Source organism: Coptis chinensis, chromosome 3 (assembly GCF_015680905.1).
Source record: "Coptis chinensis isolate HL-2020 chromosome 3, ASM1568090v1, whole genome shotgun sequence".
Taxonomy (NCBI): Eukaryota; Viridiplantae; Streptophyta; class Magnoliopsida; order Ranunculales; family Ranunculaceae; genus Coptis; species Coptis chinensis.
The window spans coordinates 22093582-22115436 of record NC_141458.1 but is presented as its reverse complement, the minus strand read 5'-3'; the positions used below and the strand labels follow the sequence as shown (position 1 = coordinate 22115436).

Below are 21855 nucleotides of genomic sequence, written 5' to 3'. Positions count from 1 at the left end.
CATTGTTGCAATTGAATGGAGGGATTAATGTTCTGACCAACTTTGACTTGTCTTATGGGGCTTAAAGTTTGCGTCTCATTGCATTTTATTGTTTTAGAGCACAAATATGAGATTGTGAAACGCTTGCAAGCGAGGAAACATATATGTGGAATGAATGGTGATGGAGTGAATGATGCTCCTGCCCTTAAGAAGGTTGACATTGGAATAGCAATCGCTAATTCAACTGATCATGCGGCTCGTAGTGCTTCCCGACATTGTCCCTGACGAGAACCCGCCTAAGTGTCATCATCGATCTTTGTATTGACCCGATAAAGCAATCTTTCGGAGGATGAAAAAACTATCACGGTGATTTTTTATTCTGTTCATGGTCTAGTATGGATTAGCTATACTTTACATTTATCCTTTCGCTTGCAATTTGATTGCCGTTTTTTGTTTTTTTGGATAGTAAATGAAATGAAAACTAGACCATGTTTTGTGTTTTCTTTTCTTGATAACGTTTTTGGTGGTTGCAGATATATGCAGTTTCCATCACAATTCATATTGTGGTAAGCTTCCTAGTAGTCTTAGGGTTATTCACTTGCATCATTTGAGTACTGTAATCTGGAAAAATAGTAGGCATACTAGATAAGAGTCTTTTTAGATTTTTATCATCAAGTTGTACAGTTCTTGCCTTCTCACCATGATTTTCATTTGACAGTTTGGTTTCATGTTGCTCACTCTTTTGTGGAAGTTTGATTTTCCACCTTTCATGGTGCTCATCATTGCAATCCTGTGTCATGTGTTGAAGATTGAGCATTGCAAGATGGATTGGAGAAATGGCATATTAGGCAAGGCTCAACAGGAAAGGCGATTTCTAGTCAATTTACTTTTATTCATAAGAAATTATGTTTCCCTCCATGATCAGTAGGTAGATTTCTATTAGAGGCATATCAAATACCTCTCCCAGGAGACGTTACTAGTAATCTTGTGTTAGTCAAGTGATCTAGTGGCCCATGTCAGAGATCCAAGCTGGTTAGACATTCAATGGTGGCGTTACTATGTGCTTTAGAGCTGACCAGTTCTAATTTTGAATTTCAGCAGGTTGCTAAACAATTGGTGCTTAGTCATTACTAGGGTACTAGAGATTACTAGGACTGGTTGCTAGACAGATGGTGTGGTGCTGATTTTTGGTTTCTGAAGGAAGTAATATGTATACTTAGTGAACGACATGTCTTATTCTTGTTTTTTTTTATGAACACATTGTTTCTTTATGAATACATTAGCGTTTGTAGCATTTGAGTAGGAACTTGCAAGAATGTAATTGGTGCAGGAAAGAATGTAATGTTGGGATACTACAAAAAACAATTATTATAAGAAATATATATTTTTTAAAATAAAGAACTAATACCCGATGGATAAAAACTGTCTAATAGCAAACTATAGTTGGTCTAACCGATAGCTTCTAACCACCGCTCATAACTATCCGACTATCCGACGGTTTTAACAAAGAGGAAAATATCCGACGGGTTTTAGCAGCAGGAATATCCGACGGTCTTTGACAGCAGCAACTATCCGACGATTTTTGACAGCCGGCATATTCGACGGTTATTAACAGTAGGAATGTCCGCCGGCAAAGATCTTCAACCCCGACGGCCTGTTTTGACCAATAAAAACCGTCGGAAGCCTATGCCGACCGAGCATTTTCCAACGGCCTTGCGGCAGTTTTGGTCTGTCGGGTAATACCTTTCGCGACAGCCATAGTCAGTCGGATAAAGTCGTTCTTTTTGTAGTGATTTCTTAACTCATTTTGATAGTCGGCAATCATACTAACAATTGTGATCATTTTGTAGTACATTACCGATGCTAATTTGGTATATGTGTAATCAGTTAGCTAGCACTCTAGGATTCCATGAACAATGAGAACGCTAGGCATTCTTTTAGATCTCTTATCCCTTTCAAAATTTTGTTTTGATTATCGGCTGTTTTTTATTAGGTATGTATGTATGACTGTATGTCTGTATGTATAACTGTATTTGGGTAATGGGTTTTGTTAATACACATGAACTAACCATAGTTAGACAGTTTTCTGGGATTTCTAGCCTCCACAAAATGGAAAAATTATTGTTGTTTTTTTACCAATGGAGAATAATCACCCTTGTTGAGTTATCCTTGTTTAGTTTTTGTGTAGTGGTGAGTTTATGTTGGGATAAAGAAGACATAAGGAGAAATCATGTGTGCGTCTTCTATTGCTTCCTATTTGAGTACAACGTTTTCATAAAATACCTTTTGCAATTTTTTATTATACCAAAAGGCATATTGGGGTGATGTGTTCTCTGAATACACATGAACTATCCATAGTTAGACAATTTGCTTGGATATTTGGTAGTAATTTCTTTTTTGAGTGTATCCTCACCAACTCTCATTACTAATTATTATCATGGCAAGACCTTGCTAGGATGAGTTTTCAAATTTAAGTATAAAATCTGTCAAATAAGGAAGTCATTGTTTAATGCACTTTTTTTTTTTTTTTTAGGTTATATTGAAATTTTATCATAATGGAAGAGTAAGTTGAGTTATTTTTGTATTAGTATCCATTTATTTTTATGTTTAAATGTTTATTTATTTTTATGATTATTAATTTTTTTTTTTTTTTTTTTTTCTTTTTTTTTTTTAATGTTTTGTAAAGATTGTTCATGTAAATTTTGTAATTATTTTGGTTCTCCAAAAGACAAATGGTTAGCAGAAACGTTTATTCAATATAATTATAACTACATTACTGTTTTCGGTTTTCTTGAATATATGATTAAAAAAATCAAGCAGAAGAGGTGTTGTATACACCGTGGTGTATGTAATTTTTATGCAATGCAAATAGTGAAACTCAAAAGTTTGTTCTCAGGATGAGAAACCTATTAGATGAGTTTTTTTTTTTTTTTGGAATTTAATTACTTATAATGTTATTAATTTTTAATTTTTAATTTTTCTATTTTTTGAAGTGTTTGTGTTCGTTCGTATGGTAAAAAGATGTTCTGGGTAAATAATGAAGTAGATAATTTACTCGAGTATTATAAGAAAAACTTTGAAGGATTAACTTTCTTAAATTATATGGAATTTTTGGTTGAAGTTCTTATGAAGTATATTAATTTGGATGAATCTGATGAAGAGGTTGTTTGTCCTCGTCTTAAAACAAAGAGCATTCAAGAGTTTTATGATGAAGGAAGTTCAAGTGGTTGGAATGTGAATACTAAAAAAAAAAAAAGAAGAATATAGCAATAAAAGTTTTTGATGGATAATTGTTTTTTATCATATAAATTTTTTTACTTTGTTTATAGTATAATTAATATCTTTTGGTGTATTTATTTTTTTATTTTATTTTTCAGCTGAACAGATTTTGGATGCTCTGTGGTACGAAGCTTTTGATGGTGACTTTGGACGCTTTTATTTTGGTGACGTTCGTCTCTTGTATGTCCTAAGTTGGGGGTTAAATAGGAACTTGTATGGTCTAATTTTGCACTAAAGTTCTTACTTCGGACTTGTTGTATATTTTGGTAGTTATGATTTTTTTTTTCATATTTATGTTAGTCTTTGATTTCATAGTCTAGTAATTGTATTATGACTATTTTTGTAATATCTATATTGCAATGAAACTATATTGCAGTGATGATTAATCAATAATCAATAATCAATATATTTTGCTTACTTTGTTGGTCTGTGTATGTTTGAATTTTTTTTTTGAATGAGTTGGATACAATTTTTTTTTTCCTTTGAAAATGTCTCTATCAATCCTTGTGTTTTGATTTTTGTGAATCAAATTATTCTCATTACCATTTTTTCTTGTTACTACAAACTAAATTATCCCAAATTTAAGAAAAACAAAGAATAGACTATTGGCGTAATTAACTGCTAAAGGAGTTTTGTGTTTTTTTGTTGGAAAAATAGTGATAGATCAAGTGGTTGAGCTTTCCCATTTATCTTATATTCTTTGAATGTGTTGGAATCCATTGTATTATGCTTCTTGTGGAGGTTATTCGCAACGTTGTGTAAGGCATGGGACACTGTTATAAATTGTTAAGGGAAGATATGAAGTCGTGGATAAATAGAGTATTCGCAGCTGTTATATCCTATGAGCATTTTTGGTTCATGATGTCATACCTACTGAAGCTAAGGTCAATACCTTGGGGGTCATCTACGAACGTGGATTAATTGGAACATACCAAAGTTGGTTAGCTTTTTATTTACTTAACTATTGAAATTTATATTCAAGTGTTATTTTGTTGATTAATTGCAAATGTTTCACCCCTTGAGGTGTGAGTCTATGTCTACTTATCCTAGAACGTATTATTTCATACATGCTGATTTAGTGCTTAGTCTCTATGGTATGTATGTATTAGTCTACTTATCCTAAAACGTATAATTTGATACATGTGATTTAGTGTAGGGGGACGGTTTTGGTTTCAGTGAAGTTTTATTGGACATACGGCAGTACTATTTAATATGTTTACTAAGCATTGTCTCAGGTTGTCTAACAAAGCATTTTCTAGGTTATTTTTTTGAATTTCAAAGTGTTGAGTTTAATTCTACCTTTAAAACCCTTGGGATTTTCAGTTAAGCTATTTTACACATCCAATATGCCAATTGTTCTACATTCTGCTCTTGCGTCCCATCTTGACTTCTTTTCCCAGGTACTAATTTCCTCTTTAATTGTAGACCTTATATGATTGCAGTTTTTTCTCCTGCGGAATTAAGGTTGTTGTTACTACAATTGAGGTCTTATTTTTTTTTACTGTTTTGATGATGCCTTCTTGCTTGAGCAGTGTTATTTTTTTTTTTCAAGCTTTGGTTGTGTTTGTCAGTTTACCTAAGTATTTTCTAGGTCATCTTCTAGGCAACGTTTTCTTGCATTGGTCCCTTGTTTTATATTTTAGATACCTGTTTTGATTAACTTCTTGAAGATGGTTAGAGTAGTTCTTCAAGTGATCCTTGGGTGGTGTTCTGATATGTGTGCATGATCTTGATTAGCCGAAGGTTATTTATTTTTGTTTGTTGTTTAACTGAGTTGTCATGCCTTGGGGTAGGTGTGATAGTTGGATTTGCTTACAAATGCATTAGAGAATGACATTGTATATCAATGACATGGCTTTAGGCAATTGGAAGGGAACTAATTTTTTTTTCCCTATATCAAATTCTGTACCAATATGCAAAAAATAAAGCCATAGAAGGAAACTAATTTTTTTTCCCTATAGGATACAACTCTTGTAAGAAATCACAATAATAAATGGCACAATAATAATTTGGTTTTCTGAACCATTATATTGAGTTATGTTCTTATATCTTTAGGAACGGAGAAACCTTGAGTTGTTACAAAAATGAACATAACATTATCAGCGTATCACCGCGTTTTCAATGTAAAAGTTGGAGGTACATATATTTTTTATCTTTAGGCAGTCCTTTAAGCCCACATATATTTCTAAAATTGTTGCTTTTAGTTATTGCAGACGCTGTTCTAAATCCTCAAGTACGCGCCATTGGATTGACCCACTTAACTACTCGTTATAAGAGTTACTTATTCATTGCTTCTGCCAATAAATTTGGGTTAATGTCCGTCTATTTTCAGGTTCATTCGTTTTATGCATGAACTTCAGTGACATCATAAGACTTCTCTTATAAGATATCTCTGCTGTATATTTGGATGCATGGAGAAATGGATATTATTTGGATTCCTTATTACTTCAACATCAAGTGGGATTGAGAATTTGATTTTGCCGAGTAAGTGTTTTGACTTTTAATTTTTACCCATCTGTATGTCTTCTATGTCTTCCTGGAGTACTATCCTTTCTGTATAGCTAATTCATTATATGCAAGATTTGAATGTAATTCACATTCCAAGTAGTCTTAGGATAATAATAATATGTAAGTAAGAGGATCTGAGAAACAAACAGTTGGCATAATCTAAAAATATTATATTATCTCGCTAATTGAGTATGACATAGTTCCATTTGGTAATTTGGTAGACTAAATTTAAATTGAAAAGAATAGTTTCAATAGTGAGTAATTTTCATAAATAGTAAGCTTTTAACCTTATAATGAATCATCATGCTTTTCTTCTTTTGATTCTCAAATTCTTTTTCTCAACTTTATTGGTTATCTCATTGTCTGCCATTCTTTCCATTTCCTTCATTGCTTGAATTTCTTATTTGAGATAATATATCTTGTCTTTCTTGTTTTTATCGTCAACCAAAGAATCTAACATAATGTCTCTCAGAATATCGAGCTGCTTTTGTTTGTCTTCAATTTCTTTTCTTTTCTTCATCAGTTCTTTGAAATTGAAGTCTTCAATCTCAAATTCACCTTCATCCTTTATAAACTTGATTGTATATAAAAGCAGCCGAATCCTGTGATTTTTATTTTGAATATGTGGGGCTTCTAGGAATGTCTTTAGCTATGAGGTTTTGATTGTTGAAAAATAAATCTTTTGGTACCTTTACTGTTACAGTGCTGATGAATAGTCCATTCTCTAATTCTAAGTTGTAAACCGGATCTTGTTTAACATGAAGAACATTTTGTAGAGTTTCCTTAAGCATCATTTTTTAATATAAATTGTAGTTTTCATATGTCATGACCTGCAATATAATTTAATATTATTAATCTATCAAAATAATTTAGATTTTTTTGTGTTAGTGGAAACTAACATCCTAAATATTTAGTTGTATATCTTTTTTCTACCTATGCTTTCCTAAAAATATTTCGTGTAGAATTATCTGAGATATATACATTCATATAAATTTTTTCATTTTATTATTATGTATAACTTTAGAATATTATATACAATAAAGATATAATTTTGTATGGCTCTTTACCTTTAATACGGGAAGCAATGCTACCATTGGACATGTAAAGGTGAACCAAAAGCTTTTGATGTTTGGCATGCTACACCCAATTAGCCTGAGAAGATCAATTGGAAGCTATGCTAATCAAGGTACACACCCATTTGTATATAATTTCCCATCCATTAGATTTTAACATGAATTTCGTAGATACAAATTTGTGAATTAAACCATGCATCTACAAGAGAAACAATAAATAAATATGGTACTGAAGAAAGAAGAGCACCTTTGGGGGAATATAATAACTGCAATCTTTTGTTCACCATACACAATCCACCTTTCACTTCTCTTCATAGCAACTATGAATGCCACAAAATTGAATAAAGTAGAAAAATATTAATATTGTAGGGGTATATAAGGGTCGTATCAAAGCAAGCACTTAAAATTAAAAGAAACTCCCCCTGTTTCGCATGACCGTTTTCATATAATTGATTTGATTTTTTCCAATATTTTATAAATTAAAATTTTGAATTATTATGTACCAAAAATTTTTAACTATAGAATATTGTAATGATTCAAATTTTGATGAAAACACAAATTTATAGAAATATTCAATGTGTGTTTTTTTTTTTTTTTTTTGGCTATTATTTCTCTTTTTTTTTTTTTTTTTTTTTTTTTTTTTTCTTGTGGTTTTGTTTGAGTTGTATGTGCTACTGGATAAAGAAATGAAACCTACGATAGAGATGGCAGATGTATTTCTTATAATGCAAATAAGGTAATGCTTATACTATAAATTACTCTCTATTTTTTATTCCATTTTGGTTTGTCAGCCCAAACATAATCCCACTTTAAAAGGGCCGAGTGAACAAAAGATCCTTGATTCCCAACAAAAAGGGTAAGGAACTCCTAACTACAACAATGAGCTTAACAAACCACATTTCCCACGCCCAAAGTTTAGTATGATACAGAAAAAGGAATTTAAATAGCTTTCCATCATCAAGCTGCTTGGAATCAATGATGAGTAATTGTTAATATGCCCTTGGAAAAAGCTCATCTCATCGCCACCTGGGAAGTCTAGCATCAACTACAATGACATATCAGTAGAATCATTAAGGTAATTGGAGCTTGAGGAGTTAGACCAAGCCACTACACCATCCTTGTATCTATCTGACTTGCAGCTCTTATACTCCATGCCTTCGTGTTGATTGCTAACTTTGGTGGACAATCCTGCATTGACTTGTTCCACATATGCACTAACCCCTGAACCAACTCTGTATTCTGTTGAGGATGATGCCTGAGAGTTGGGGCTATGACTTGTTTCTTGTGTAGCTCGTTTTTGAAATAATTTTCCAACTTCCTCATATTTAGTAGTATTAATCTCTTTATTGAAATTGTTTCATCTCTTAGAAAAAAAGCAAGAAGCGATCAACATAATAATATTGGATGAGCAAGAAATTAAAAAACACAACGAAGCGGGGAAAAAAAAGATTGAATAAGCAGGGTAGTGTTGAGCTGTTTAATTAGCACAGAGTGTCTGGAAAAATTATCCACATTAACAAATTGCATAAACGTAACAAAAAAAACAAAGAAATTACTACAAATTTTTTAACCAACCAAAGAAATAAAGACAATGAAAACTATATGGACACTGGTAAAAAGGACAAATAGAAGGAACAAACCTGATATGAAGAAGACTATAGAGAAGAGAGACAATAGATTAGCCGAGAATCTCTAGTGTTGTAATTTTAGGCCGGGGGTTTTTGTTTTTTTCGGTGAATAGTCGTGAGTTTTTGGTAGGTTTCCATTCTTAAGTTGGAGACTGCCCTGATTTCTCGCAATCCCCCTATGATGTGGACACCTTCAGAGAGCTCCAAAGGGGCTTGCTATTATATATATAAAGATTAGGTAATAAGTCAAAATGTTGGGGTCATATACAAAAAAAATTCAGAACAATAAGTTTCCTAATAATATTGGGTTTGAAAACATTAATTCATAGCTTGGAACTAATTAAATTGCAAGAAAAAGACATCAAGGGCCAGAACATCTTACACTTAATCAAACCTCAAATTTCATATTTTTCAAAATCCATGAGTAATACAAAATAAGCTCATATATCAATTACTGTAGAAAGACTCAAGGAAATTACCTTTCAAGCGGTATAACGCTTTAATTATTTCTGATTTCCAAGATCGTTCTAGTATCGAAATATAAGAGATGGCATGTACAGAAACAAAAAGCCATTGATTTCTATTTTTCCAGGCCACAAATGAATAAGAGAAATTCCTTGACTTAATATTTTAGACAAAAAGGTAGACATGGTCAATTGGTTACTTTCATCATAGTAATATAATTCTGTTTTGAATATATTGAAAGGATGAAAAAAAAAAGTGTTCTTGTTTTCAAATGCAATCCAGCAGTCAGCATTACCAAAGAAGCTGACTTGAAAACTTCATTGCATCAATCAATGAAACAATTAGAAAAGTTGCAACACTATAGGGGACGTACCCATACACAGTACCAAAAAGACGGGGACCTGAGATTGAGCCTAAGAATCTGTCAACCGCAGCTAGGCAACTAAAAAACAGATTCTGAAAACCAAGGCTTTAGTCTATGTTCTCTTGCTTTGCTTTAGCCTGTTCGGTCCCCTTAGTCGCAAACATTCTTTCAACCAAGCCATCGTAGTTCTGCTTTCTCCCTAAGCTTCCCGTGCGATGGTTAGACATAGAATCTGCATCTCGAAGTAGTAATTATTGATTCCTCGCCAAACATTTATATGCCACAATACTAAAATGTTCTATAAAAAAAAAAAAGGAACTTACAGGTGGTGTAGCTAATATTTTACCCACCGTAACAGAATGACTTGTTACTCCCCACTTATTGTTTTGATTTCCAGAGGTCTCGGCTCTGTATGAACCTAAGAACTCACGTATCCCAAAATTAAACAGTTCAGTGCATCTTCTTCAATCTTTGTAGTTCCATACCTTAGCGGGCAAGATTTGGAAGGAAATTTCTTGAATGAATCTGAATCATTGGTCTACCAAATAACATCAATTTAGTATAGTTATGAAATGATGTGTACTTAACTTTTCCTTTGAAGAAAGGGTATAAAAGAAAGAAATAACATATACACCTTGTACACTCTAGCATTGAGTGTAAGTGTGTGAGCGACCCTGTTGTTTTGATCCAAGTCAGACTGAATTCGTTCACTCAACTTTTCACAAAGATTATTAAGTCAGCATTCAACTTGCAGCAGAGAAGAATAGATGGGAGAAAAAAGATACTTAGTTTAAATATTTCATTTCTAGAATTTTAAAAAAGATAAAACTAATCTTTAGCTCTCAACAATGTTGATTATGGGACTGTTGCAGATTGAGTTAGTTTTTGCAATGAGAACTCATAATTCATGAAAAGCCAGCCTTAAACTCATCTCCCAATGTGCCCCCTGAAAAGGGTCGTGATAGTTAACATAAAACGTCACCATATGTACTGATGTGTCTACATGTATTGGGGGTGGGGGCGGCCAAGAAGAACTTGCACTCGAAAAGTTTTGCAAGAAAAAATTAGAGAGAAATTTTCTTACGGAAGTGATTGTCTTTAGAGCTTGTGGACCTGGGAATGTCTTTCCAGAACCATGGCTCTTGGGAAGAAGACGACCTTCAACTTCATCCCCATTAACACCTCTTGCAGTACTCCATAACCATGTGCTAGAGTAGAAGTTAATGTCAGACAGTAAACTAAGGCAGGGAAGTTGCACAGTTTATCTGAGCTGGTATTAGTTCTTAAGGGTAATTAGAGAATTATGAGGCTTTTGATATGATACAGTAATAAACTCAAAACCACATGGAAAACCCATTAAATTGTCATTTCTAAAGATTATAGAGGACACATAGTCAATAGTAAACACACCAGGTATTCACGCCATAACACTCTAGTAGATAGTCTTCTGAAAATTGCAATAGATCTCCAACACTATTTACACCACGGTCAGTTTGTACAGAACTCCCAAGCTTTCCTCCAAGTTGCTTCCTAGCCATATTGTTCCAGAGCAAAAGATTAATACCTATAATTAGGATCAAGTGGTGACTTGCTATGAAGTGATGATGGGCACGATGGTGGTGGGGGTTGAAGTGGAAAATGCATAATAAGAAAGAGAAACAGAAATCAAGCAAGCCAAAAGAAAAAAAAAAAAGGTACATTTTCTTTATAGGCAAGGATGCTAACTGTTCAGTCACTGCTGAGAAGGGAACAAATGTTTGTTGTGCAGACTTATTCATGCTGCTTGCAAGTTTTGCTAACATCTGCCAACAATATCACCCATCATATAACTGGCCCAAAACCCATTTACAGATAGAGCATTTTCTTTTTCTTTTCTCTTTTTCTCTTTGCTGGCAAAAAGTGATGGAAAAGGGCAACATATTTTTTCCTACCTTGTTGTGAGCAATGCCCGCATAACATGAAACTCGGTTTCCTTCAAGACCTGCATCCGAAGTTCTGCCACAATAATAGCCCCACAAGCTAGTAGCTTATCGTTATGATTAGTATTACTACTGCAGATCCATTCTCTCACATTTTCTCTTTTCTTGTTGCCATTCTGAATTAAAACCAATCGGTGCCACCCGTGAGGAAAGTACAATTACATATTACAATATTTTTTATCAAAGAAATGGTGATGCCGCGATAAGTCTTGAGAATGGAAACATGTAGTAAGCCAACGGAACAAAAAGTAGTGATCCTCTCTTATCTCATTAAGCCCCAAAACATGTGATTTGAGAACCTCTTCATCAATTGCTTCCAACTTCTCTGGAGGATTTTCTCGATAGCATCGTTTACTTTGCATCATCAAGAAGATCAAGGTACACTTCATCAATTGACGCTCTCTCACATCGACCCCTCTGGGAAAGAATTGCAACCACTTGCTTGCAATTGAAACTCTTCAATATACTATATGTCAAGGTGAATGTAAACTATATAACAACATCAATTCCATACATGCAAAGGTTCTAACCTCTGAACCTACATTACGATGGATACTCAAGTCAGTTTTATTACGAGCGACAACCAAATAGATTTGAGGGCGAATAGTTCTTTCGATTTGAATTTTGAAATATTGAGTCTTGAGAAATCCTTGGTGAGAAACAAAAGAGACGGAAAGAACAGACACCATAATTCCTTTTTATTTTTTAGTATGTAAATCAAGTGAAATTGTTTAGTTTGAGTAGCCCATATTAATTAAAGGAGTCTATAGTAATTAAAAAATAAAGAGAGGAGAAAATAACAAATTTAGGGAGGTCTAACTAATATATAGAGTTGCTTTTTTTTTTTAGGAAATCTATGAGAACGCACTGTCTAGAAAATAAAGATGCGAGCTTTTATATATATAGATAGATAGATGTTCTCGTTGGTAAAGCTTATAAGAATTATTGATCTTTAAAGTAGTAAAAACATTCCAAAACCCATAAGTAAATTAAAGATATTAAAGTAAATCATATCGATCCATGTCTATAGCTTTTCTCGAACCATAAAACACTTAAAAAGTGATGTCTTCTTGTATACTCCTGCAGACCCATAAGTAAATTAAAGATATTAAAGTAAATCATATCGATCCATGTCTATAGCTTTTCTCGAACCATAAAACACTTAAAAAGTGATGTCTTCTTGTATACTCTCCGTGCTTCGTTTTTGTCTCTCTCCGGTATCACCTTGAGAATCCATCGTATGAGAATGAGAATGAGAATAATCAAAAGAAAGCACAATGCTGAATATCCCCATAGTGAAACACATTCAAAACCATCCTAAAACTAGCTCCAGAAAACAGACATTGAACCACCACCCAGAAGTCTCAATACATTTCACTATCCACGTGTCTCTGTCCACATAGTGGAACTGCAGCTATGTTGCCTTCTTAGCGACTCAGAAGAAATGATGGTCTTCCCCACAAGAACATTACCATCACCATTGATTTTGTATGAGATGTCAAAGTCTTCCAGCAACAAGTAATACGTGACATCCTCAGAAGAAGGAACCGAACTTTGAGCATTCTCATGAGGCAAAATTTCATCCTTGTTGTCCTCCAAATCCGAAAGATTAGTACCCTCTGAATGATTATCAGTCCTTAACACGACATTATGAGGCCTAATACGTTGAGATAGTGACCTTATATCCCATGAAAGCACCTGTTTGGTCAAGCTCTGAATTTCATCAAGGGATGCGTAGAGTGAGTTTTTCTCCTGAGAAAACAACCAGATAAAAGCATAAATAGCCTATTCAACACTATTGCTCAGAGATTTCATTCAGTGGCAGTATGCAGAATCAGTAAGGGGTGGTACAAGCTAGGGTTTTTGCAAAAGCACAAATCAGTTCTACCCTTTAGCCTTAACATATTTTCAAGGACAAAATCAAACCAGACATCCTTGGTGTTCTTTACATCTTACCTTTCTTTCTTCTTTTTCCCCTGTTTTTGGGTAGTTTACTAAACCCACATCTCAGATGCAACTAAAAGTTTTACCTTGTTCAACTATAGACCGAGCACACGCAAGTGTAAGACTCAGATTGACAGATTGTAACACCTGAATAGGTGTTTCTCAAATGATTGAAAAAATAATGATCAGACAAGCTTTTGCATTTTGGGTTTCTGGGGAAGGTAACGACATTGCAGGGAAATATGATCTTGAAACAGAATCTAATAAATAAATAACAACAACAATAATAAAAACAATAACAATAACAATAACAATAACAATAATACTAATACTAATACTAATACTAATACTAAAACTAATAATTAATATTATTATCACAACAATAATAATGATATAAAAATAATAATAATAATAATAACAATAATAATAATAATAATAGAAGTATGATCTTTCAACTGATGATAACTTACAGCTGTCACCCAGCAGTTGGCAAGACTGGAAAAAAACTCGGGAGAGAACTCAACAGAAGCTACAGCTAACAAATCGTCGTCCTGCACAGAATGTGATATTTATTCCCCAAGATAAATTAAAACTAAAAATAAAAAAAATCAAATAAGTACACTAGAAATTCTAAAAAACACTCTCTAAAGCAAACACCGGATTCCACAAATCCTTCCAGAAAACCACAGATTGACGCAGGATAGCTTCCTATCTACATCATATCCCAATACTTGCAACATGGTACAGAAATGTGTTGTACCTTAACCCAAGTGGGTACGCTGGCATCTTTAATGCTCTCACAATAAGGTAGGTAAGGCTTTATATCAAGAACTGGCTGTTGGAAACACCAAATCATGACTCAGAATTTCCATAGAAAAACTATCACAGCAATTAGAAAATTAAAATAAAATAAATAAATAACAACAAACTGCCTAACTTTGTACAGAAACATAACAATACCGTCCCATCGACCAGATCAACACCAGAAAGTAGAACCATATTCCCTTGGACGGCCTCCACCTAAAGTATAACAAGAAGTCCCATTATCAGTATGTTCAATTGTTTACGCTTACTGTATGCATACTTTAACTCTCGTCACTTTTTTTTTTGCTAGGTAAGCAGAATGTATTAATAAGAATAATGAGAATTACAAGAAAAGTAATGTACCACTAGTACCGTGGTAAACTACTTCCCTAAGGTTAGTCAAACCTGAAATATAATGCATTAGGATCCTCCCATTTATATATATGGGGGTGGGGGTTTTCCTTCATACAATAACTCCTCACGGTTCTCTAAGTTTGCCCCCACTTTTGCAGCCGCATCAGCCATGAAATTGGCCTCTCGCTAAGTATGAGATAATAATAGGTACTGGACCTATTATTAGATAGTGCTTCATTTAGGAGGAGTTCTTTCTCAATTGCTGCAGCTTCCAAAGACTCGTTAGTAATGTCTTGTTCAGCCATACTTTGAGCCTCTAACAAGTCATTCTGAGCTTTATTGATGTTGACATTAATGTCACCATAAACCTCCCTGTTCCAAAATCTGATATCTTGCTTCAATCGCTTAAGCTTCAGGGTGACCAAGTATAAAGGAGCACCCTCCAGTTCTTTGTTCCAACTAGTTCTCACCATACTTATAAAAGTATCATGTTTAGTCCAGAAATTATTAAATCTGAAAGGAATATTTTTCGGCTTTGGAACACTTAACATTGTTTCCTAGAAGAGGAGCATGATCAGACTTGAGTCTAGCTCCAACCTTGTAGCTCCATCCAGGGTATGTGTTGTAAAAAGCATCATTGAAAAATGCTCTATCAAGTTTGCAATATCTCCTCTTCACCCCCTTTTGATTATTACACCAAGTGGTCTCCAATCCGAGGACTCTCTATAAGTTCACAAAAGTTCACAGCTTCAAAAAAATCAGTAACTGCAATTCTGAGCAGCAGTTTACCCCCTATCTTTTTTTCCACTCTTAAGACAGAGTTGAAGTTCCCAAGTATCAGCCAAGGCTCTAGAGAATGTATAGCTTCTTTGAGTAACATTACAGTTGGCATGCACAAAGGAAATCACAACACCATTGTACTCAATAGTGATATGTTGCTTAGAGCTAAAGATATATCTGATTTGCACTCCTTTTTTGTTAAAGATCCAAGGTTGCCCAAGTACTCATCAGAATTATTGTGTAAAATGGTAGTATCATACTGACACAGGCCCACACTACTAATATTCTTAAAAGTCGGTTTAACTTTTGGTTCAGCTAAACAAAAAACAAGAGGGTTATGAGTTTTAATCAACTCTTTTATCCTATCTCTAGCTATTAACTTCTAAACACCTCTTAGATTCCAAAAGAGTGTATTCATTTATGGAGGGGGGGTTTGAGGTGAACCTGAAGATTGGATCCTATGCCCACAGTGTTCATTTTCTTCGAAGAACTAGAGCTTGCTTGAGGAGCATGTGATTCTTTTTCAACTAGATCTGCCCCAACTAGATCTGCCCAACATTCGCTTAGGAACTTAGATTCTACACCTACTTGAACCGATGCCTAATTTTCAACTACACCCAGTGCACTTATCACTACAGGGTCAGGGGTCATACATTGGTGTCTGTAGTAAGTATTGTCACCATCTCTCTGTCATTCTCAGCATCTAAGTATTGCTCCTCATCAAGTTGATGCTCCTCCATGATATCACACTCTGCGACTTGCTCTCTAACACCTTCATCATTGTTCGGTTTTTCAAACACTACAATGGCCTGGTTTATGTTCTCATACTGTGAATCTTGAACAGTTGTTACCTCCTGAATTTTCTGACGGAATCATGAGAATCCGCTTCCACATTCACTACCACTATGGGTGTTTCTGTGTTATCTTTTGTTTTTTCTCTCCATTCTTGCAATGGTGCTGAGGTTCCATCAGTAGCTTTGTCATTAGCCATCTGTTGTTTCTTGTGTTTCTTTGTTTGAATTCTGGTAAGGGTGACCTCCTTGTAGGGCAGGGATCGGGTCGGATATGGCTATATCCGAATCCGAATAGTTTCATAATATCCAAACCCGAACCCGATTATATCCGAAATTTAATATCCGAACCCGACCCGAACCCGACTAACCCAATCGGACAACACTAAAAATTCAAAAAAAACCCAAAAAATATATCCAAACCTGAACCCGAACCCGAATAAATAAACGGATATAAAAATCAACCCGAACCCGAATTATTCTGGTTCGGGTCGGGTTGGATTCGGGTCAAACCCGACCCGATTCCCTGCCCTACCTCCTTGTCATGCTCCTTATTTGCTAACTCTTTACCCTTATCTTCAGATGGCATATCTTTCCTCACTATTCTACATTCAGTCACTAGGTGTCCTACCATTTTACAGTTGCTGCAAAATTTAGGAATCTTACCCACCCGTATTTCTTGCCAAAACTCATAGCCAGTTTCCACTATTTCCACCAAAATCTGGTCAGGGATCGGTTGTGATAGATCCATGTTGACAAGATCACAAGAACACTTGCATAATACCCGTTGTCTCTGTTCAGGGAATTTGCATCCACTCTCTTGGGGCTTCCTAAGGTTCTACCCATAGCCATAAGATCTGTTTATGTTTCTCAATACTAAAGTTTGGTGTCCATTTCATTGGTCGTAACAGTTGACCATTCAAGAACCAGGGACCTCAAACCAAATGCTATTATAGTCTTCTTCATTTTCAAAGTGAAACATAATATAGCCCTTACCTAAAGGAGAGATCTTCACAGTTCCACCAAGCTTCCATTTTTCTCTAACTTCCGTTTTGATGGTTTCAATTTTGATGTTCTGCATATCCAACCTTGCTACCAACCCATACTTGCAAGCTTCTATTCATTTTTCAACTGACTTTGCCGAGATTTTTATAACAGGTGTTTCCCCTCTCATTGTCAGAATCGGCAATGACAACAGATCTACTGTTTGTTGCATTCTTTGTTTAGCCATGTCTGCATAGGATGGTTTCTTCGTCATTTCAGCAACAACAATCGTTCCAGATTTCACACTAGTTTGGCCTGTATCTTTACTTCCACTAGGGGAAGGATAGAGTGATTGATTCCTACCATTCCCCAACCCAAGAGGAGTCAAGGCCATAGTAGAAGAACAAGAGAAAAGTTTCTAGAGAAACAGAGCAAACATCACCCAACAGGGAGAGCGATAATTTGACCGACCTGAACCACGATTTGCGAATCAGTTCAGGTAGCCTTTCAAAATAACTTCTCCCAACCAAGAAGATGTGCTCCCTTGAGTGACCTAGACTGCAATTCGTGAATCAGTCTAGGTAGCCCTTCAAGAGAGTTCTCTGCAAGATTGATTCAGCCGGATGAAGATGATCTAGGAAGGATGAAACCTTCTAAAAGTTACTAGAAAAGGAAGTAATCTCATGAATATATGAGAAACCTAAGAAAAGTTACTAAAATCAGCTCTTAGGAGATAAGGTTACGCAATTTCTAGTAAGAGAAGGTCAGAGCTTCTCTCTCTAGAAAAAGTCATTGCAAATACTACCAAAACTATCAAAAAGTTAATAGTACCAAAACTCTCATCACTAGTTGTACATTACTTGAGCTTTCCACTATACATTCATGATGGCCTAACAAAATCTTAATTTAGTTTTAGAATTCAGTATGTATCACTGCTTTCAAAGATCTACATGAGAGTTTTCCAAAAGTACCAAAAACTTAAAAAGTCATTTGTAGTTAGAAACTTAGAAAGTTGTGTCATTTACTCACTGTGAAAATATTTACCAAAAAGTTCATAATTTCTTTCTCCACCACATGTCCATGGTCCTTTCTTACCACATGTTATGTTGCTTTTGGTTCCTACATTTGATCGCCCTTCCTACACTCCCTTCCCACATTTTACTTTCATATAATTCCATTAGGGGCAGGTTGATTCTTAGCCCCACATCTAAAGACAAATACTAATCAAGAGAGAGAGAGATAATTTGGAGAAGAAGATGATAATTTGCAGAAGTCTTTATCAAATTTGGCGCCATACAATGCTCAAGAGACATATTGCTCCTTCATTCATTTTATAGGCGCCCCAAAGACGTGGGCATGACTAGCATTAGGGGTTGGCTCAACAGGAAAGTTTCTATCCTATTGTTTATTTACTTTGACTCAATCATTTCTCATGGTACTGAACTCCAAGTATTATCATGGAAGAGTAGAAAGAAACTTACTTATGTGCATGAATAATAAAATGAAACTATCGTGTATATCATAAATTCAGTTTTACCTTTGCAAGCGTAAGACCAATCGGACATGGTCGATGTGGAGATCTTGTTGCAAATACCCCCATCTTGCCACCTTTCAGTTTTGGAGGTTTCACCTATCCATTCAAACACTTCCATCCAACCTTTCGTATAAAACTCAAAAATAAGGAACAAAGCGTGGAACAAATTTAGTATCTGGATAATGAACATGTACCTTTGCCTTGAGCCCTACTTTAGAGCACTGCTTCCAAAACTTGTCCATGTTGGTGTTTAAATGAAAAACATAAATAATCCAGCAATGAGAATATTCTGATAGACCTTCAAGTGCTGCTGGAGGAGCCTCGCTTGTATCAAAAACCAAACATGCCCTAGCAAGAGGTACCAGTAAAGGCTGCCTTGGCGTCCCGTATCTGTAATAAATGAAATGTCGTGATCCTTATGAGCAACATTTTAAGAACTCAAACACATAAAGAGAGTTGGTAGTTCTTTCAAGAAACATATATCACAGAAAATCTTACAAATATGAAATATGCAATAAAACCGGCTGTGCAACTGTACTGACTACAGTGGTGCAAGTGCAAGGCACCTCATGTGTACAAAACAATATGTATATGAATTTTTTTTATTTTATTTGCATTTTTAAAAAGAAAAAATAATAATATTAATAACAACAACAAACAACAACAACAACACCAACAACACCAACAACAATAATAATAATAGAAAAAGTAGTAGTAATAATAATAAAAACAATATAATATAATAATAATTCTAATAATAATAATAATAATAGTATAAGATGGCAATTCATACATTAGTCTTTTCTGCGTCTCAGTAAGAACTGTTATTGGGCCACCAGACCATCTAAATATTTTTCACCATTCTCTAGAGTGTCTCTCTTGTTCAAACTATATTATCCAACAAGAAAGAGTAATTCATACCACTTAGGCTGGCATATAAGGGGCAGGCGGGAGCTGGGATTTTCTTAGAAAAATTGCATGAAAGATGAAAAAGTCAGCCACTAAACAAAGATGGCAAAGAAATGCAACAAGTTTTATTCTCTCAGGTACATTTCAGAAACCTATACGACGTATTACATATAACTACACAAGTTTGTCAGAGAATCAATGTACACAAGTCTGATCCAACTTGAATTTATTATACAATTTTAATATTCCTTTCTGAGCTCATCAATGGATCAGGGTTGTTGAGCCCTCACTACCAAATGCTCATGAAGCTTTCTTTTCATGCCGTTTCAAGATGGTTTTCACACGAAGCATTTTTGACAGGTTGCAAAGAACCATCCAAGCTACAACGCTCAAAGAGGTTTGTCATCCTCAATCATGGTGAAGAGTCTTCCTGGTTTTTTTTCTTTCTTGTATGTAAGTTTTATATTGGATTCCCTCCACTGTCTTTCTGTAAGAGTTCTAAGCCAAGACATTAGTTGGGGATTATAGGGCACCCACAACCCAGAATTTTCGTTGTTTTCCATATTGTAAACCAACTATTTGTCATATGGACGGCCGAAACTAATTAAGTTGTACTCTCTTTTCTCCCAAAACCTTCTCTTTCATTACCTATAATAAAATTTAGAAAAATTGTATTTATTGACCATATACATGATATTACCACTGTTGTATAAATTAGTAAATTCTTGATCTAAAAATGTCATGAATTAATAGAATGATAGGTGCAAACGAATGTAATAATTGACCGAGCGACACCTTCTAAGTATCTAACAGAATGCCAAGCTGAGGAAATAGGAGTAACAGAAAGAAACAGTGAGTTGCCACCATCCATCATAAAATTGTAACTAAAAATACCTGGTGCGGAAGCAGGACTCGACAATGGCAATAGGCGTCATAGGGTAAGACGTCTTCTTTGAGTCAGAGTTGCTTTGTGTCAAAGATTTTCTCAAAGCCTGTTGAATCAGATAAATATAAGGTGATTATGAGGCTATATCTGTAACTGTAGATTAAGCCAAAGAAAAAGTTATACCTGCTGGGCTCTAGTCCTGCCTTTCCTTTCAGCAGTACATTTAGCAATGGAAGCCTTGAGAGATATCTCCAGATCCTTGACCTTTAATTCCAACTCCTTGGATTTCTTCTTGTAAACAAAAACTGCAACGATATATACATTGTTTTCTTTTAGTACTCCCATAATAATAATCATATGAGCTGCTGAAGAAAAGGGATCACCTGAAATTGAAATAGCTGCAACTGCCAATGTCATCGTCACTTTCAACCATTTCGAGTTTTCCAAGGTGCCCATCACTACTTCTTCACTAAAACCCTAAACCCTTCCTTTTTTTGTTTTTTTTAGAGGACCCAGATAACTATAACAGTTCGGCCCAGCCCATACTCGATTTAGGATCCAAAATATTCGGAACTCTCTATTAACATTGACCGCCCAAAGGCTACTAATCTAGATGCCTGGGTTCAAATTAATCGTTTCAATGTCCTATTTTAGTTCATACCCTCACATTTTGATCTCACCAATTATTTTTAATTCAGAATACGCTGCGGGCAATGGAGGCATATATACATTTTAAGGCTGTGTTTGTTAAAATTTTTATTAATGGAGAGGAAAAAAAATAAATTAAAATAAAAAATGGGAATGGAAACAATTTAAAAAACGGTGTCTGTTTGGTAAACTATGGAATGAAAAGTAAAACTTAGGAAATGAATAATCATGTTTGTTATGCAATAATTGTGGGGAGGAAATGAAAGTTGGAAATATAATATTTCATCACTATTACTTTTTTTTTTTTTTTTTTTTTTTTCAAAACTCATAGTTTTTTTGGAGGAAAACATAGCATGGCCTTTCCTATTGTGGAGATATATGACATACATGATACGTGTAAAAATAAATTTAGTGTATAGAAAAAAAATGACATAAACTACCCTGTTTTTCGTTATCAACATAGAGTATAAACACTTGTATGACACCTGCATATTCATATATAATATTGTCTAACAGTAACAATAGAGACCTCCAACAAACATATAACTATTATACATTTACTAAAGCTACTATAGTCCGCGTAACATCTGCAACATTTAATGGATTCAAAATACTACAAAAGACTTGAGAACTCCACCATAAAAAGATAAATAATTACATCAAAGCATACCCAAAGTGCATCTAAAACACCCACAAAAGTCTTAAGAACTCAACCACTCAATTATCAGCTAGTTTCTTCAATAACCAACTAGCACGTTTGTTGGTGCTCGTCTTGAGAAAAACCATTTTCATGTTTTCAACACCATTTTTTGAAACAAACTCCATAGCCTCAATATTTTGTTCCTCATCCAACGCATCAATTTCATCAATAACAAAACGGATCTAGTTCCACATATCGGCTAGAGCATTGTTCTTATGAGTCTCAATTGCAGTCCTCTCACGCAAA

At 34.7% G+C, this 21855-nt stretch overlaps 1 protein-coding gene and 1 pseudogene across 2 annotated transcripts; both read right to left on the bottom strand.

Annotated features, from left to right (window-relative positions):
- Positions 1-7884: 7884 nt before the first annotated feature.
- On the bottom strand, positions 7885-12029 carry LOC147508617 (DNA polymerase eta-like; annotated as a pseudogene).
- A 118-nt stretch (positions 12030-12147) lies between these two features.
- Positions 12148-20909, bottom strand: LOC147508616 (tRNA-thr(GGU) m(6)t(6)A37 methyltransferase). 2 transcript variants are annotated; one of them, XR_015218096.1, is made up of 10 exons: positions 20645-20909; positions 20445-20566; positions 20270-20367; positions 18661-18856; positions 18470-18562; positions 14180-14239; positions 13980-14054; positions 13690-13770; positions 12464-13027; positions 12148-12355 (listed from the first exon to the last, which is right to left on the bottom strand). XR_015218096.1 is itself a non-coding variant. In XM_086601045.1 (9 exons), the coding sequence occupies exons 1-9, from the start codon at positions 20715-20717 to the stop codon at positions 12653-12655; spliced, it is 1173 nt and encodes a 390-aa protein (XP_086457171.1). In that variant the 5' UTR covers positions 20718-20909; the 3' UTR covers positions 12362-12652. The 2 variants fall into 2 exon arrangements, 1 of the variants encoding a protein (XP_086457171.1); XM_086601045.1 differs by lacking the exon at positions 12148-12355 and having other exon boundaries at positions 12362-13027.
- Positions 20910-21855: the final 946 nt, after the last annotated feature.

Bases quoted from the DNA above. Each gene is read 5' to 3' on its own strand.
- LOC147508616 (XM_086601045.1), bottom strand. From the start codon at position 20,717: ATGGGCACCTTGGAAAACTCGAAATGGTTGAAAGTGACGATGACATTG. The intron at 20,368-20,444 runs GTATAACTTTTT...CTGATTCAACAG, and splicing joins GCAGGACTAGAGCCCAGCAG to GCTTTGAGAAAATCTTTGAC. The intron at 18,857-20,269 runs GTATTTTTAGTT...CATTTATTACAG, and splicing joins GAGTCCTGCTTCCGCACCAG to ATACGGGACGCCAAGGCAGC.